The 18,139-nt window shown below is 39.1% G+C and overlaps 1 protein-coding gene and 1 long non-coding RNA gene across 2 annotated transcripts in view; both read right to left on the reverse strand.

The window, feature by feature from the left end:
* Nucleotides 1-787: 787 nt before the first annotated feature.
* Nucleotides 788-6,131, reverse strand: LOC139489574 (uncharacterized). Its single transcript, XM_071276150.1, has 3 exons — nucleotides 6,026-6,131; nucleotides 2,664-3,590; nucleotides 788-1,197 (listed from the first exon to the last, which is right to left on the reverse strand). The coding sequence occupies exons 2-3, from the start codon at nucleotides 3,548-3,550 to the stop codon at nucleotides 927-929; spliced, it is 1,158 nt and encodes a 385-aa protein (XP_071132251.1). The 5' UTR covers nucleotides 3,551-3,590; nucleotides 6,026-6,131; the 3' UTR covers nucleotides 788-926.
* A 2,676-nt stretch (nucleotides 6,132-8,807) lies between these two features.
* The window catches only part of LOC139490264 (uncharacterized), a 44,915-nt gene continuing 35,583 nt past the window's right edge, over nucleotides 8,808-18,139 (reverse strand). The window contains exon 2 of the long non-coding RNA XR_011656254.1: nucleotides 8,808-9,458. This is a non-coding gene — a long non-coding RNA (uncharacterized lncRNA). The remainder of the gene's footprint in view (nucleotides 9,459-18,139) is intronic.

Genomic DNA, 18,139 nt, shown 5'->3' on the forward strand with positions numbered 1-18,139 from the left:
TGGGCGCAGACATTTTATGAAGGGAACATGACATAGAGATAAAAATAGATGGCTCTCTGTGATTGGTTGTTATATCTTTTATATATTTTTCTTCTGGAAAGCATTATGAATGAAGTTTCATGCAAGCACAAATTTGTCCTTAAATGTATAGTATGAAGGGCCGGAAATATTTTTTTTATGTTGCTCAAAATTAGGGAAATTTTTCTGCGAAATCGTCAAGTATCGTAAAAAACCCCAAAATTCACCAAGAAAAGCCATGGGACCATATATATTTGAGTGCGGTAAAATCGCAAATAGATATCGAGCTTCAATTAGACAACAGCAGTTTTTCCATAATTAGTTTATTAAAAGCGCCTTTTAAGGAGATAATTGCTAAAAATAGCATTGCCGGCAATGGGGCCACCATTTAGTACTTTATATCCTTTAATCCACAAATTTCTACATAAGAAAATGTCTGTACAAAGTAAGGATTATGATAGTTTTTATCCATTCGTTTAATGTACTTGAGCTTTTGATTTTGCCATTTGGTTAGAGACTTTCCGTTTCTCGGTGTTAATTTACCTTTCACAGAGTGAACATGTGAATCATATTCAAATGACATAAAGGACTTTCTATGGAACATCTTTCTGACTTTTCAATGATCGTGATGTGTATTGTGCTAATACAGAATCTACATAACCAATACTGATATTTGATTGGTCAGAATGGCATGAAAACTATGGAATATCTTTCTGACTTTTCAATGATCGTGATGTGTATTGTGCTAATACAGAATCTACAGAACCAATACTGATATTTGATTGGTCAGAATGGCATGAAAACTATGGAATATCTTTCTGACTTTTCAATGATCGTGATGTGTATTGTGCTAATACAGAATCTACAGAACCAATACTGATATTTGATTGGTTAGAATGGCATGATAACTATGGAATATCTTTCTGACTTTTCGATGATCGTGATGTGTATTGTGCTAATACAGAATCTACAGAACCAATACTGATATTTGATTGGTCAGAATCAGGTTCTTCATTTTGACTATTATGTAAATGTGATGCATTGACACTAGATTCATACATGGATGACATTATCTGCGAATTCTTATTTCCGGGTCTTTCTTGTTGATTTCGTAGAGAGTTTAAAACTTTTTTCTTTTTCTTTTTGCGTTTTGTCTTCTTGTCGGCTGTAATGTTAACACTGAAAAAGAACCAAAAGTGCTAAAAATGTCTAGAGTATTATCCTGAAATTTTACATTTCACGAAAAGAATAAAAAGTCAGAAAAAAATCTATCTAAAATTACAGAAAATAAAGATAAATTTGTTAAACAAAACCCAGGTCTTTTTTGATTAATTAAGCATATATAAATAGATGGTGACACAAATCATCGCTTTCCGATTACAACTCGGCAGTATTTTGCACGTTCACCGAAACACGCCAGATATAAGTTCACAAAGAAGAGTTTGTTCTTATGTTGTACTGTTACACTACTGTCCCAGGTTAGGCGGACTGTTGGGATCCCGCTAACATCTTTAACCCCGCCACATTATGTATGTATGCGCCTGTCCTAAGTTAGGAGCCTGTAATTCAGTGGTTGTGGTTTGTTTTTGTGTTACGTATTTGTTTTTCGTTTATTTTTGTACATAAATTAGGCCGTTAGTTTTCTCGTTTGAATTGTTGTACATTTGTCATTTCGGGGCTTTTTATAGCTGACTATATGCGGTATGGGCTTTGCTCATTGTTGAAAGCTCATACGGTGACCTATAGTTGTTAATTTCTGTGTCATTTGGTCCCTTGTGGAGAGTTGCCTCATTGGGAATCATATCACATCTTCTTTTCTTTTTTTTACATTTGTAGCAAGTATTCAGAAAAAACGATAAAAATAAAGACATTTAGCTTACATGTATAAAGATACCATTTTCCACTTTTATATATTTAATATGGAGGGGGATACTTAACAGTGTTTTATCTTAGCGGGTGGAGTTAAAATTTCGCGGCATCAATGTTTTGGGTGGTGTTTTTTTTTTTTTTTGCATTTTCATATTGCCGGTAAATCAGATAATAAACTTCCATTAAGATAGTATTTTCATGAAAACGACATCACATTCAAAAGGTATGATACATTTACTTGTCCTGGATAGCCCCTGAAAACATCATTACATTCAAAAGGTATCATACATGTACTTGTCCTTGATAGCCCCTGAAAACATCAGAAGTCATGTGATTCTAACATCACGCACAATTACTCAAAGTCCTTAGTTGCGTCACAGCCGACATCATTTTGTTAGTTTAGTCATGTTATTGGCCTTAAATTTTAAATTCTACTAGATCTTATTCTGGAATCGTGTGATATGTAGGGATTTTCATACTCAGGATCGACACAAACTGACATATTAATTTTTCGACGTCATACTGGATTGTAAGATATATGACCATCTCATGTGCATTTTTTTGAAATAGACAGAAAAAATTATACATAGTTTATAAAGTGCATTAGACGTGCTATGTGTTGTTGCGCAACACAATTTTATTTAAGCGAGGAGAGTCTTTAAATTCATGACATCATCTACTTTGAGAGGGTTGTCAACTTGAGAGTGTGCGGATACTTTTTCTCAATTAATCTTACTTTAAAAGATCTTCAAGGTTAAATTTTTGTTTATTTTTACCTGTGTTTTTCTGTTTCCACTGGACTACTTTTCTCTGTTTCTATTATTTCACTTTGTTTTTTTCTTTTCGTTTTTTTGTCACTTTCACATTCCGAATTTTGGGCGGATTTTGTGTGCTGATCAATCTCGCATAGAGATTCAGAAACCATTGTTTTACTTGTCACTGTTTTGTTATCTGATAGTTTTTCTTTCTGGTTCCTTTTCTTTCCTCTTTTTTTCTTCCTCCTAAACTCCTGTAGAGCTTCATAAGATTTCTCTACTTCAAAGTGATTAATACTTGTGTCGTTCGAATCATCATCGAATGAATCAGAGTTCACTGGTCTGAGGTTACGACTCCTAGGGGACGAAATCATATCAAAATTTCGCTCAATACTCCCAGTCAACGATCTTCTCAGTTCGGATTCGCTGGCCGTACCATCCGTCTCTGATTCGGGTTTAACTTCTGTTTTGGGAACGACATGTGGAATATTGTCCATCCTATCTCGTGCTGTGGCTAAACCGTTATGTCTAGATTTTGAATTACTTTCACTTTGAGTTTCTTTCACCCTTTCACCTTTAAAACTCCCAGACCTACTTCTGTCCGACTGTAAGCGGCGAGCTGAACTCATTGGTGATAAATGCATTTCTAGGTCAGGAGAAATAAACGGTTTCCAATGAAACCTAAGTAAACAGCCAAATAAAAGTAAAATAAATGCTATTCCCAAGATTATAATTCCCACAACATGTAGAGCACCGTATTTCGGGAAAGCATTGTCTTCTGCGAAAGCTACAAACGTTATTGTAAAGCCCGGTATCATCATTGGTATGGCAAATGTTATCATACAGGGTCCAATCATAGATTTGATTTGATCACACCAATACTTCTTTTTTTCGTCTGCTGTTGACATTGTTTTCAAATTGGTAATTCTGTCTAATGTTACTGGTTACCTGTTCAGAAATCAAATATTTACTAGATCAATAGGAAGAAAGGTAAGTATATAGCAAAGTTCTAAGAACTAATTGGTAATCAATGAAGGCTGGTGTAGCGAAGATAATTAATTTATATTGTTTCTCTTATTTTTACAAGAATTATTGATAATCAATCTTCTTTTACCCTGAAAAGTCATTGTCTCATTTCCCACCAGGGTCAGGTATAAACCTTTGATTGCGAAATAAATCACGGTACTAATCTACAAGGCGAAAAAGAAAAGTCATAAAGGGAATGATTTTTATGCCCCATTTATGGGCATTATGTTTTCTGGTCGTGGCTTCCGACCGTCTGTTCGTCCGTCTGACCCGCTTCGGGTTAAAGTTTTTGGTCGAGGTAGTTTTTGATGGAGTTGAAGTCCAATCAACTTGAAACTTAGTACACATGTTTCTAATGATATGATCTTTCCAATTTTAATGCCAAATTAGAGATTTTCCCCCATTTTCACGATCCATTGAACATAGAAAATGATAGTGCGGATTAGGCATCCGTGTACTATGGACACATTCTTGTTTGTCAAAATTTGACTTCCAAAAGAATGTATAGGCTCTTATAGTCACTGATTGATAAGCTGGATAATATGAAACTGCTAACATTTATCCCTGTTGAAGGAATTGATTTACATACATCTTCGATTGTAAATATTTAATAGGCTATTCCAATAAAGCGACCATCTTGGATTTGAAATTGTAAGCAAAAGCGTATAGATGAGTGAAAGAGTTGATATCGTCATGAAAATAATTAATACAGAAATTTTTCAGAAAAATTAAAACTTTGTGAGTGTAGTTCCGAGTACGAAAACGAGTACAAAACTTTTTTTTTTTACTAAAAATATGAATAACCGATAATACATAACATAAAAACAAAACATGCAGATAAGGAATTTAGGCAGCATATATAGATACAGTATAGACATTTTGAATAACATGTAATGCACCTCTTAAAATTTTTAAACATACTAAAACTACAGCATACTTATTTATCTATAATAAATGTTCATAATGAAAATAATTCTGAGACAAGTGCCTGTGTTTTTAGCTCTGGCGTTGTCAATTTATTTTCGACATATGATTTTGAATGTCCCTCTCGTTTTTCGTCTCTCTAAATTTATGTCCGCAATGTCCATCAGCATGTAAATCAACACAACACAAATCAGAATATTCGTTTGCTCTATGAATTCTGTGTTTACCCTATTTTAGACAATCAATCAGAAGCAAAATGCAAACCATTTATAGAATGTTTTTAATTTCGACAACATCACAAATTTTGATGAGGTCCACATTAGCAACACTCCAACATAGTTTGGTTACAATACTAGCCCATTAATACTTCTGACAAGGTGAGCAAATAACGTCAGTGTGGCCCAATAAGGATTGTTCACGAATATGTATAAGTGTTTTTTGGAGATTTTAACCTACATTGACTGATTCAGTGATAGTGTCAATACTGTATGTGTGTGGTCTTATGCTTGTTGTAACATGAAAACTGTACAAATACTGAGTGACGATAGAAACGCAACACCTATTTAAATTTTCCATTTAAAAAAGGTTAATACCAACAGATCTTCCCTTGAAATTGACCAACCTTTGTGATATTTTATAGATTTCTCCAATCAGATTAAAGTATTTTATATCCAAGCTTTGCTTACAAGGATCAGAAAATGTTCCGTTCTAATTTCTGTTTTAAAGACCTTCCGGAATCCTCGGGTTTTATCTTATTGAAACACACTTCACACATTTGACGGCTGAAATTTCATTAGTTGATATTATCGTGTAATAATGACAAGAACAGAAAGTTGTAAGATCCATGTAAGCAAAACTTGGATACAAGATCTGTATTTAAATCGGAATGAGATTCCTTAGGTCATGGATAAAAAACATTTCAAACGTGGTAAACCCCTCAATCAAAAGTTATTTAAACCGTAATGCCTTTTGATGAAAGCCCCTAAACGGTTTTGCTAAACTTGTTGGGTATCATGTGTAGTATAGTCAAATGTTTGAAGACTGCTTTTCAAAAACGTTTTTGTTTGTCAATCAAAAGGTACCATTGAGAACTAAGAATGTGATACTAGTATGCTACGTTTCTTTCTACACTCAGTATATATTTTTTATATTACTTTAAAAGTCTTAAAACAAGCTTACTTTATTCAAATTGCAAATACTTTTCGTATTCAGTTGAGTTTATTTTTCTTTTGTTGTTGTTGTTGTAAATTTAAAGATTTGTTGAAATGAAAATGGAGATGAAATGTTGAAAACTCTGTCAAAAAACCCTTCAAAATCTAACACTAAGTTACTGTGACACGAAAGTAAAAATATCATTACAGAAAATTTATCCTCTTGAGGTTATCACTATGATTTTACAGTCTTCCAGTAAGAAAATTTATTACACTACTTACCGATAAATGTCAACAGTATACGTTATGTCAGCCATGTTTCTCGTAATAGTTTAAAGTATATTTATTAAATGTAAAATTTAAATAGCTCAGACAAAAAACCAGCGAAGCATAATGCAACTGTCATTAGAAGAAAGACAACTCTACCATCATAATTTCGCTTTATCGCAAATTTCGGCCTGCTTTGGTATAAATTCGATTTCATTTAACATTTTCGATGAATAAAACAAAATTGAAAAAAAATAGTTATGTACAAATGATTACCCTGTCAACGCATCACTTACAACAGGAAAGGCTTACCGTGTCAATTCATCAGATATCACTTACAGCATAAAATGATTACCCTGTCAATGCATCAGATATCACTTACAGCAGGAAATGATTACCCTGTCAATGCATCAGATATCACTTACAGCAGGAAATGATTACCCTGTCAATGCATCAGATATCACTTACAGCATAAAATGATTACCCTGTCAACGCATCAGATATCACTTACAGCAGGAAATGATTACCCTGTCAATGCATCAGATATCACTTACAGCATGAAATGATTACCCTGTCAATACATCAGATATCACTTAGAGCATGAAATGATTACCCTGTCAATGCATCATATATCACTAACAACAGGATATGATTACCCTGTCAATGCATCAGATATCACTAACAACGGGAAAGGTTTACCCTGTCAATGCATCATATATCACTAACAACGGGAAATGATTACCCTGTCAACGCATCAGATATCACTAACAACAAGAAAGGATTACCCTGTCAATGCATCAGATATCACTTACAGTAGGAAATGATTACCTTGTCAACGCATCAGATATCACTAACAACGGGAAATGACTACCCTGTCAGCGCATCAGATATCACTAACAACAGGAAATGACTACCCTGTCAGCGCATCAGATATCACTAACAACGGGAAAGTTTTACCCTGTCAATGCATCATATATCACTAACAACGGGAAATGATTACCCTGTCAATGCATCAGATATCACTTACAGTAGGAAATGATTACCCTGTCAACGCATCAGATATCACTAACAACGGGAAATGATTACCCTGTCAACGCACCAGTTATCACTTACATCAGGAAAGGTTTACTGTGTCACTGCATCAGAAATCACTAACAACAGGAAAGGCTTAAAATCAGTTATCACTTACATCAGGAAAGGTTTACCCTGTTAACGCATCAGATATCACTTACAACAGGAGAGGTTTACCCTGTCAACGCATCAGATATCACTTACAGCAGGAATGTTTACCCTGTCAACGCATCAGATATCACTTACAACAGGAGAGGTTTACCCTGTCAACGCATCAGATATCACTAACAACAGGAAATGATTACCCTGTCAATGCATCAGATATCACTTACAGTAGGGAATGATTACCCTGTCAACGCATCAGATATCACTAACAACGGGAAATGATTACCCTGTCAACGCATCAGATATCACTAACAACAGGAAATGATTACCCTGTCAATGCATCAGATATCACTTACAGTAGGGAATGATTACCCTGTCAACGCATCAGATATCACTAACAACGGGAAATGATTACCCTGTCAACGCACCAGTTATCACTTACATCAGGAAAGGTTTACCGTGTCACTGCATCAGAAATCACTAACAACAGGAAAGGCTTAAAATCAGTTATCACTTACATCAGGAAAGGTTTACCCTGTCAACGCATCAGATATCACTTACAACAGGAAAGGCTTAAAATCAGTTATCACTTACACCAGGAAAGGTTTACCCTGTCAACGCATCAGATATCACTTACAACAGGAAAGGCTTAAAATCAGTTATCACTTACACCAGGAAAGGTTTACCCTGTCAACGCATCAGATATCACTTACAACAGGAAAGGTTTACCCTGTCAACGCATCAGATATCACTTACAGCAGGAAATGCCATCCCTGTCAACGCATCAGATATCACTTACAGCAGGAAATGATTCACCTGTCAATACACCAAACTGATATAACTTCATTTTGATCATGCGATTCCGACTGTTTTCAATTTAACCTTATTTGTTGATATATTTGTCCGATTTTTTTATACCGTTTATACTATCCAATACGATAACTTAATTTGGTGGCGTCGTTTTTAGATGTATTTGTATCTTTGTTTGAATATTTATCTCATGTCTGTGATGTAAGTGTACACAGTTTTTGTTGCTTGGTCCGAAATATTGTCGCATTAACCCATTATGTATGTTTGTGTGCTCAACAATTTTTTTAAATAATGGAAATATAAACATCAGTCATACTTTTACAGGTTTTTTTTCGGAAAATGCCTTTGGCAAGTCATGAATATCACAGTTATTTTCCATTCGTTCCGTTTTGACATCTTTTCTTTTCAAAGTTATGTCTCTCAGCCAACCATATGATTGAATTGTTGATTATTGTTTGCAGTAACGCCCAGCGACAAATATTTGATGCATATTTACGGAAAGAACGAATGAAAACGTAAGTTCTATAATTTGAATCGATAGGGGTAATGACGGAGAATTTTAATTGCCACTTGAAAAAGAGGGTATACTGGAAAAGTGTAGCCTTGCATTATTTAGACCGAACATTGCTGCGTATCCCGAAAGGCAGACACACGTAATGAGTTTTTTCATTGTTGAGGGCCGTATGGTAGCCTATATTTGCCTACATTCACTTCATTTTAACTTTGGTGGATAGTAGTCGTATTGCTAATCATACTACATCTCCTGTTTTATACTAAAGCTTCATTTATATGTAGAAATGTGTCGCAAAGCTTAAGTTATTTTTTTTATTTGATAAATTTAGATGTTTCAATACATCTATTTCAAAGTCATCATCATCTTTTGAAGTTGCTTCCTCTTCAACGTCCCAACTTTGTAACTTCAGTTTCTGGTACTTTCAAAAATGCAATTATGTTTGCATTAGTGTGGATACACATCGACGTGCATTAGTGTGGATACACATCGACGGTTATCAGACTACATTCCGGGCTTCATGTTATCACTCGATATTTTACAATGACATATACATGCTATGACAATTTTCGAGCGGGCGAAACCTTATCAATCAAGTCAATTTTTTCAAACGTCGTTAACTCCTCCAAATCGTCTAATCCTACTTTTTGTTGCTTTTTCCTCGGTCTACAACATGGAAAGCAGCAGAAGTATCTAAAGTCAATTACCCCCCGCAAACAACATCCTGATATGAATGCAAGAATCGCCAACCCTAACAAAGCTGGTCCAATTATTCGAAAGTACCATATATGTTTTTCTTCACTATCTTCAGTAAAACCAACAGCTGTTAGAATGACACCTATAACTGTAAATGGAAGTCCCAGCGCACATATTACTCCGCCAAAGTTTGATCGCGTTGATGTTTCTGAATATTGTCGCCTCATTTTGATGTCACTCTCTTCATTCCGATATCTAAAATTACAGAAAATCTATTAAATATAAATATGCCAAATATCCCACATGCATCTACTTTTTAAATATTTGACAGATGTTTCGTTTTTTCGAGTTTCAATACTAGTAAGTACGAAAAGTAAGTAAAACATATATATAGCGAAGAAGGAAGGGTATTTTACTTCTTTCATGCGTTAGCCGATAGTCTTGATATGTATAGTTGTAACAGTTCGATAGATTTCATTTGGATATAATACAAGCATATAGCCTTATTCATTCATAAAGGCCGTACAGTGACCAATAGTTGGTAAACTTCTCTGTAATTTGGTTTCTGGTGGAGAGTTGCCCCATTGCCATTATACCACATCTTCTTATCTTTATAGTTGATGCGGTCAATACATGACAATAGCAAACAAGAATTGACTGCAGATATATCCCATATCGAAAAAATGTCTTTGTTCACCCGAGATCACCCACAGTTTTTGGTTGGGTTCGTGTTGAAGAGTTTCTAGTTTTCTATGTTGTGTCTTGCATGTGTATTATTATTTGTCTGTTTGTCTTTTTCTTTTTAAGCCATGGCGTTATCAGTTTATTTTCCATCTATGAGTTTGAATGTCCCTCTGGTATCTTTCGCCCCTCTTTTCCAACTAAAAATGGGTAGTACTGTCTTTAATCAAAATTCACTACCGTTCTCTTCCTCGTTAATGTCGTGCTAATTATAAGTGGAGGACGACAATAACAAACTTCGAAGTATTGAATTTGACTCGAGTAGAGGTCTAACCCTGATTATATCGGTCGTTATAGGCTATAGGTCGCAGAATTATTTCAGTTAAAGTGGAAGCCACGATCTCATAATTCGATGCCAACACTCTACCACGACGATACCGAGGCGGTAAGTAAAAAAGATATAGGGGATAATTGAAGGGTGTAGGATAATAGATAGAAAAGAGTATATACAGTGTAATAATAAACTAGTGTGGATCTAGCCGGCGTTAATATTCATGAGGCTAGCCGTCAATAATATTCATGAGATCAAAACCGCGTTCGATGAAATGTTTTGGGTAGTTATTAGATTGTGACAATAAAATAACTTTTGCTGTTAAATTAAGGTTATGCTATTTATAGCAATATAAAGTAATTAGGAAATAGTAAGCCAATAGGTGTCTTCTGCAAGGTCCGCGTCATTTAAAATGAAAGTAAATGAAAAGTTTAATTGCATTGCCTCACACAACACAAAACAATTATGAACTTTAAAATGTTGTTATTATTGAATCAATGTAAACTATAGTAATTAAAACAAGATGATTAAATACAGGGTAATTAAATGGAATTAATTGTCATATGGGCATTCCATAATCTGTTCGTTGTCTACAAATATAGTCCAATTCTAAAACTAAAATATACAATACATACGATAGTATCACACAATTAAAAAGATCAGAAAAACAAGAAACATAGTTTATTGAAGGAATATAATAAACAGAAAAATAGAAACTGTCAATTACTATTTCAATGAAATAATTCTTCAAAATTACGGAGATCAATAAGAGTCTTTAATCTCAACATTACCAGTCCATTTAATTGCCTCTAAAATGGCCCATAGCACTTATGCCCTAGACCCGTACGAGTTAGTCAGAAAAGGATAAGGGGGTACCTTGGTATATCACAAATTCGAAAATGAACAATTGCCGGCTGGCCAAACGAATAGATTCTCCACGTGGGCAATGATACCAGAGGAAGAGGTACTTATTGCCTTTAAAATGGCCCATAGCACTTATACCCTAGACCCGTACGAGTTTGTCAGTATAGGGTTCAAAGGGTGGATATGGTATCCCGGATACAACGAATTCGAACTGAACTATTGCCGGCTGGCCAAACTAAGAGATTCTCCACATCGACCATTATACCAGAGGTAGAGGTTGGTATTGCCTCTAAAATGGCCAATAGCACTTATGCCCTAGACCCGTACGAGTTAGTCAGAAAAGGATAAGGGGGCAGGGGGTACCCTGGTATATCACAAATTCGAAAATGAACTATTGTCGGCTGGCCAAACGAAGAGATTCTCCACGTGGGCAATGATACCAGAGGAAGAGGTACTTATTGCCTTTAAAATGGCCCATAGCACTTATACCCTAGACCCGTACGAGTTTGTCAGTATAGGGTTCAAAGGCCTATGGGGGATATGGTATCTCGGATACAACGAATTCGAACTGAACTATTGCCGGCTGGCCAAACTAAGAGATTCTCCACATCGACCATTATACCAAAGGTAGATATTGGTATGGCCTCTAAAATGGCCCATAGCACTTATGCCCTAGACCCGTACGAGTTAGTCAGAAAAGGATAAGGGGGTACCCTGGTATATCACAAATTCGAAAATGAACTATTGCCGGCTGGCCAAACGAAGAGATTCTCCACGTGGGCAATGATACCAGAGGAATAGGTACTTATTGCCTTTAAAATGGCCCATAGCACTTATACCCTAGACCCGTACGAGTTTGTCAGTAGAGGATTCAAAGGGGGGATATGGTATCCCGGATACAACGAATTCGAACTGAACTATTGCCGGCTGGCCAAACTAAGAGATTCTCCACATCGACCATTATACCAGAGGTAGAGGTTGGTATGGCCTCTAAAATGGCCCATAGCACTTATGCCCTAGACCCGTACGAGTTAGTCAGAAAAGGATAAGGGGGGTACCCTGGTATATCACAAATTCGAAAATGAACTATTGTCGGCTGGCCAAACGAAGAGATTCTCCACGTGGGCAATGATACCAGAGGAAGAGGTACTTATTGCCTTTAAAATGGCCCATAGCACTTATACCCTAGACCCGTACGAGTTTGTCAGTATAGGGTTCAAAGGGGGGATATGGTATCCCGGATACAACGAATTCGAACTGAACTATTGCCGGCTGGCCAAACTAAGAGATTCTCCACATCGACCATTATACCAAAGGTAGAGGTTGGTATGGCCTCTAAAATGGCCCATAGCACTTGTGCCCTAGACCCGTACGAGTTAGTCAGAAAAGGATAAGGGGGTACCCTGGTATATCACAAATTCGAAAATGAACTATTGCCGGCTGGCCAAACGAAGAGATTCTCCACGTGGGTAATGATACCAGAGGAATAGGTACTTATTGCCTTTAAAATGGCCCATATCACTTATACCCTAGACCCGTACGAGCTTGTCAGTAGAGGGTTCAAAGGGGGGATATGGTATTCCGGATACAACGAATTCGAACTGAACTATTGCCGACTGGCCAAACTAAGAGATTCTCCACATCGACCATTATACCAGAGGTAGAGGTTGGTATGGCCTCTAAAATGGTCAATAGCACTTATGCCCTAGACCCGTACGAGTTAGTCAGAAAAGGATAAGGGGGGTACCCTGGTATATCACAAATTCGAAAATGAACTATTGTCGGCTGGCCAAACGAAGAGATTCTCCACGTGGGCAATGATACCAGAGGAAGAGCTACTTATTGCCTTTAAAATGGCCCATAGCACTTATACCCTAGACCCGTACGAGTTTGTCAGTAGAGGGTTCAAAGGGGGGATATGGTATCCCGGATACAACGAATTCGAACTGAACTATTGCCGGCTGGCCAAACTAAGAGATTCTCCACATCGACCATTATACCAGAGGTAGAGGTTGGTATAGCCTCTAAAATGGCCCATAGCACTTATGCCCTAGACCCGTACGAGTTAGTCAGAAAAGGATAAGGGGGGTACCCTGGTATATCACAAATTCGAAAATGAACTATTGCCGGCTGGCCAAACGAAGAGATTCTCCACGTGGGCAATGATACCAGAGGAATAGGTACTTATTGCCTTTAAAATGGCCCATAGCACTTATACCCTAGACCCGTACGAGTTTGTGAGTAGAGGGTTCAAAGGGGGGAAATGGTATCCCGGATACAACGAATTCGAACTGAACTATTGCCGGCTGGCCAAACTAAGAGATTCTCCACATCAACCATTATACCAGAGGTAGAGGTTGGTATTGCCTCTAAAATGGCCCATAGCACTTATGCCCTAGACCCGTACGAGTTAGTCAGAAAAGGATAAGGGGGGGGGGTACCCTGGTATATCACAAATTCGAAAATGAACTATTGTCGGCTGGCCAAACGAAGAGATTCTCCACGTGGGCAATGATACCAGAGGAAGAGGTACTTATTGCCTTTAAAATGGCCCATAGCACTTATACCCTAGACCCGTACGAGTTTGTCAGTATAGGGTTCAAAGGGGGGATATGGTATCCCGGATACAACGAATTCGAACTGAACTATTGCCGGCTGGCCAAACTAAGAGATTCTCCACATCGACCATTATACCAAAGGTAGAGGTTGGTATGGCCTCTAAAATGGCCCATAGCACTTGTGCCCTAGACCCGTACGAGTTAGTCAGAAAAGGATAAGGGGGTACCCTGGTATATCACAAATTCGAAAATGAACTATTGCCGGCTGGCCAAACGAAGAGATTCTCCACGTGGGCAATGATACCAGAGGAATAGGTACTTATTGCCTTTAAAATGGCCCATATCACTTATACCCTAGACCCGTACGAGCTTGTCAGTAGAGGGTTCAAAGGGGGGATATGGTATTCCGGATACAACGAATTCGAACTGAACTATTGCCGACTGGCCAAACTAAGAGATTCTCCACATCGACCATTATACCAGAGGTAGAGGTTGGTATGGCCTCTAAAATGGTCAATAGCACTTATGCCCTAGACCCGTACGAGTTAGTCAGAAAAGGATAAGGGGGGTACCCTGGTATATCACAAATTCGAAAATGAACTATTGTCGGCTGGCCAAACGAAGAGATTCTCCACGTGGGCAATGATACCAGAGGAAGAGGTACTTATTGCCTTTAAAATGGCCCATAGCACTTATACCCTAGACCCGTACGAGTTTGTCAGTAGAGGGTTCAAAGGGGGGATATGGTATCCCGGATACAACGAATTCGAACTGAACTATTGCCGGCTGGCCAAACTAAGAGATTCTCCACATCGACCATTATACCAGAGGTAGAGGTTGGTATAGCCTCTAAAATGGCCCATAGCACTTATGCCCTAGACCCGTACGAGTTAGTCAGAAAAGGATAAGGGGGGTACCCTGGTATATCACAAATTCGAAAATGAACTATTGCCGGCTGGCCAAACGAAGAGATTCTCCACGTGGGCAATGATACCAGAGGAATAGGTACTTATTGCCTTTAAAATGGCCCATAGCACTTATACCCTAGACCCGTACGAGTTTGTGAGTAGAGGGTTCAAAGGGGGGAAATGGTATCCCGGATACAACGAATTCGAACTGAACTATTGCCGGCTGGCCAAACTAAGAGATTCTCCACATCAACCATTATACCAGAGGTAGAGGTTGGTATTGCCTCTAAAATGGCCCATAGCACTTATGCCCTAGACCCGTACGAGTTAGTCAGAAAAGGATAAGGGGGGGGGGGTACCCTGGTATATCACAAATTCGAAAATGAACTATTGTCGGCTGGCCAAACGAAGAGATTCTCCACGTGGGCAATGATACCAGAGGAAGAGGTACTTATTGCCTTTAAAATGGCCCATAGCACTTATACCCTAGACCCGTACGAGTTTGTCAGTAGAGGGTTCAAAGGGGGGATATGGTATCCCGGATACAACGAATTCGAACTGAACTATTGCCGGCTGGCCAAACTAAGAGATTCTCCACATCAACCATTATACCAGAGGTAGAGGTTGGTATTGCCTCTAAAATGGCCCATAGCACTTATGCCCTAGACCCGTACGAGTTAGTCAGAAAAGGATAAGGGGGGGGGGGTACCCTGGTATATCACAAATTCGAAAATGAACTATTGTCGGCTGGCCAAACGAAGAGATTCTCCACGTGGGCAATGATACCAGAGGAAGAGGTACTTATTGCCTTTAAAATGGCCCATAGCACTTATACCCTAGACCCGTACGAGTTTGTCAGTATAGGGTTCAAAGGGGGGATATGGTATCCCGGATACAACGAATTCGAACTGAACTATTGCCGGCTGGCCAAACTAAGAGATTCTCCACATCGACCATTATACCAAAGGTAGAGGTTGGTATGGCCTCTAAAATGGCCCATAGCACTTGTGCCCTAGACCCGTACGAGTTAGTCAGAAAAGGATAAGGGGGTACCCTGGTATATCACAAATTCGAAAATGAACTATTGCCGGCTGGCCAAACGAAGAGATTCTCCACGTGGGCAATGATACCAGAGGAATAGGTACTTATTGCCTTTAAAATGGCCCATATCACTTATACCCTAGACCCGTACGAGCTTGTCAGTAGAGGGTTCAAAGGGGGGATATGGTATTCCGGATACAACGAATTCGAACTGAACTATTGCCGACTGGCCAAACTAAGAGATTCTCCACATCGACCATTATACCAGAGGTAGAGGTTGGTATGGCCTCTAAAATGGTCAATAGCACTTATGCCCTAGACCCGTACGAGTTAGTCAGAAAAGGATAAGGGGGGTACCCTGGTATATCACAAATTCGAAAATGAACTATTGTCGGCTGGCCAAACGAAGAGATTCTCCACGTGGGCAATGATACCAGAGGAAGAGGTACTTATTGCCTTTAAAATGGCCCATAGCACTTATACCCTAGACCCGTACGAGTTTGTCAGTAGAGGGTTCAAAGGGGGGATATGGTATCCCGGATACAACGAATTCGAACTGAACTATTGCCGGCTGGCCAAACTAAGAGATTCTCCACATCGACCATTATACCAGAGGTAGAGGTTGGTATAGCCTCTAAAATGGCCCATAGCACTTATGCCCTAGACCCGTACGAGTTAGTCAGAAAAGGATAAGGGGGGTACCCTGGTATATCACAAATTCGAAAATGAACTATTGCCGGCTGGCCAAACGAAGAGATTCTCCACGTGGGCAATGATACCAGAGGAATAGGTACTTATTGCCTTTAAAATGGCCCATAGCACTTATACCCTAGACCCGTACGAGTTTGTGAGTAGAGGGTTCAAAGGGGGGAAATGGTATCCCGGATACAACGAATTCGAACTGAACTATTGCCGGCTGGCCAAACTAAGAGATTCTCCACATCAACCATTATACCAGAGGTAGAGGTTGGTATTGCCTCTAAAATGGCCCATAGCACTTATGCCCTAGACCCGTACGAGTTAGTCAGAAAAGGATAAGGGGGGGGGGGTACCCTGGTATATCACAAATTCGAAAATGAACTATTGTCGGCTGGCCAAACGAAGAGATTCTCCACGTGGGCAATGATACCAGAGGAAGAGGTACTTATTGCCTTTAAAATGGCCCATAGCACTTATACCCTAGACCCGTACGAGTTTGTCAGTAGAGGGTTCAAAGGGGGGATATGGTATCCCAGATACAACGAATTCGAACTGAACTATTGCCGGCTGGCCAAACTAAAAGATTCTCCACATCGACGATTATACCAGAGGTAGAGGTTGGTATTGCCTCTAAAATGGCCCATAGCACTTATGCCCTAGACCCGTACGAGTTAGTCAGAAAAGGATTAAGGGGGGGGGGGGTACCCTGGTATATCACAAATTCGAAAATGAACTATTGCCGGCTGGCCAAACGAAGAGATTCTCCACGTGGGCAATGATACCAGAGGAATAGGTACTTATTGCCTTTAAAATGGCTCATAGCACTTATACCCTAGACCCGTACGAGTTTGTCAGTAGAGGGTTCAAAGGGGGATATGGTATCCCGGATACAACGAATTCGAACTGAACTATTGCCGGCTGGCCAAACTAAGAGATTCTCCACATCGACCATTATACCAAAGGTAGAGGTTGGTATGGCCTCTAAAATGGCCCATAGCACTTATGCCCTAGACCCGTACGAGTTAGTCAGAAAAGGATAAGGGGGGGGGGTACCCTGGTATATCACAAATTCGAAAATGAACTATTGTCGGCTGGCCAAACGAAGAGATTCTCCACGTGGGCAATGATACCAGAGGAAGAGGTACTTATTGCCTTTAAAATGGCCCATAGCACTTATACCCTAGACCCGTACGAGTTTGTCAGTAGAGGGTTCAAAGGGGGGATATGGTATCCCGGATACAACGAATTCGAACTGAACTATTGCCGGCTGGCCAAACTAAGAGATTCTCCACATCGACCATTATACCAGAGGTAGAGGTTGGTATAGCCTCTAAAATGGCCCATAGCACTTATGCCCTAGACCCGTACGAGTTAGTCAGAAAAGGATAAGGGGGGTACCCTGGTATATCACAAATTCGAAAATGAACTATTGCCGGCTGGCCAAACGAAGAGATTCTCCACGTGGGCAATGATACCAGAGGAATAGGTACTTATTGCCTTTAAAATGGCCCATAGCACTTATACCCTAGACCCGTACGAGTTTGTCAGTAGAGGGTTCAAAGGGGGGAAATGGTATCCCGGATACAACGAATTCGAACTGAACTATTGCCGGCTGGCCAAACTAACAGATTCTCCACATCAACCATTATACCAGAGGTAGAGGTTGGTATTGCCTCTAAAATGGCCCATAGCACTTATGCCCTAGACCCGTACGAGTTAGTCAGAAAAGGATAAGGGGGGGGGGGGTACCCTGGTATATCACAAATTCGAAAATGAACTATTGTCGGCTGGCCAAACGAAGAGATTCTCCACGTGGGCAATGATACCAGAGGAAGAGGTACTTATTGCCTTTAA

The sequence above is a fragment of the Mytilus edulis genome, chromosome 9 (genome assembly GCF_963676685.1).
Source record: "Mytilus edulis chromosome 9, xbMytEdul2.2, whole genome shotgun sequence".
Lineage (NCBI taxonomy): Eukaryota > Metazoa > Mollusca > Bivalvia > Mytilida > Mytilidae > Mytilus > Mytilus edulis.

Coding starts and splice junctions, on each gene's coding strand:
- LOC139489574 (XM_071276150.1), bottom strand. CDS start 3,550: ATGTCAACAGCAGACGAAAAAAAGAAGTATTGGTGTGATCAAATCAAA. Junction 1,198..2,663: donor GTGGAAACAGAAAAACACAG/GTAAAAATAAAC, acceptor GTTCTTTTTCAG/TGTTAACATTACAGCCGACA.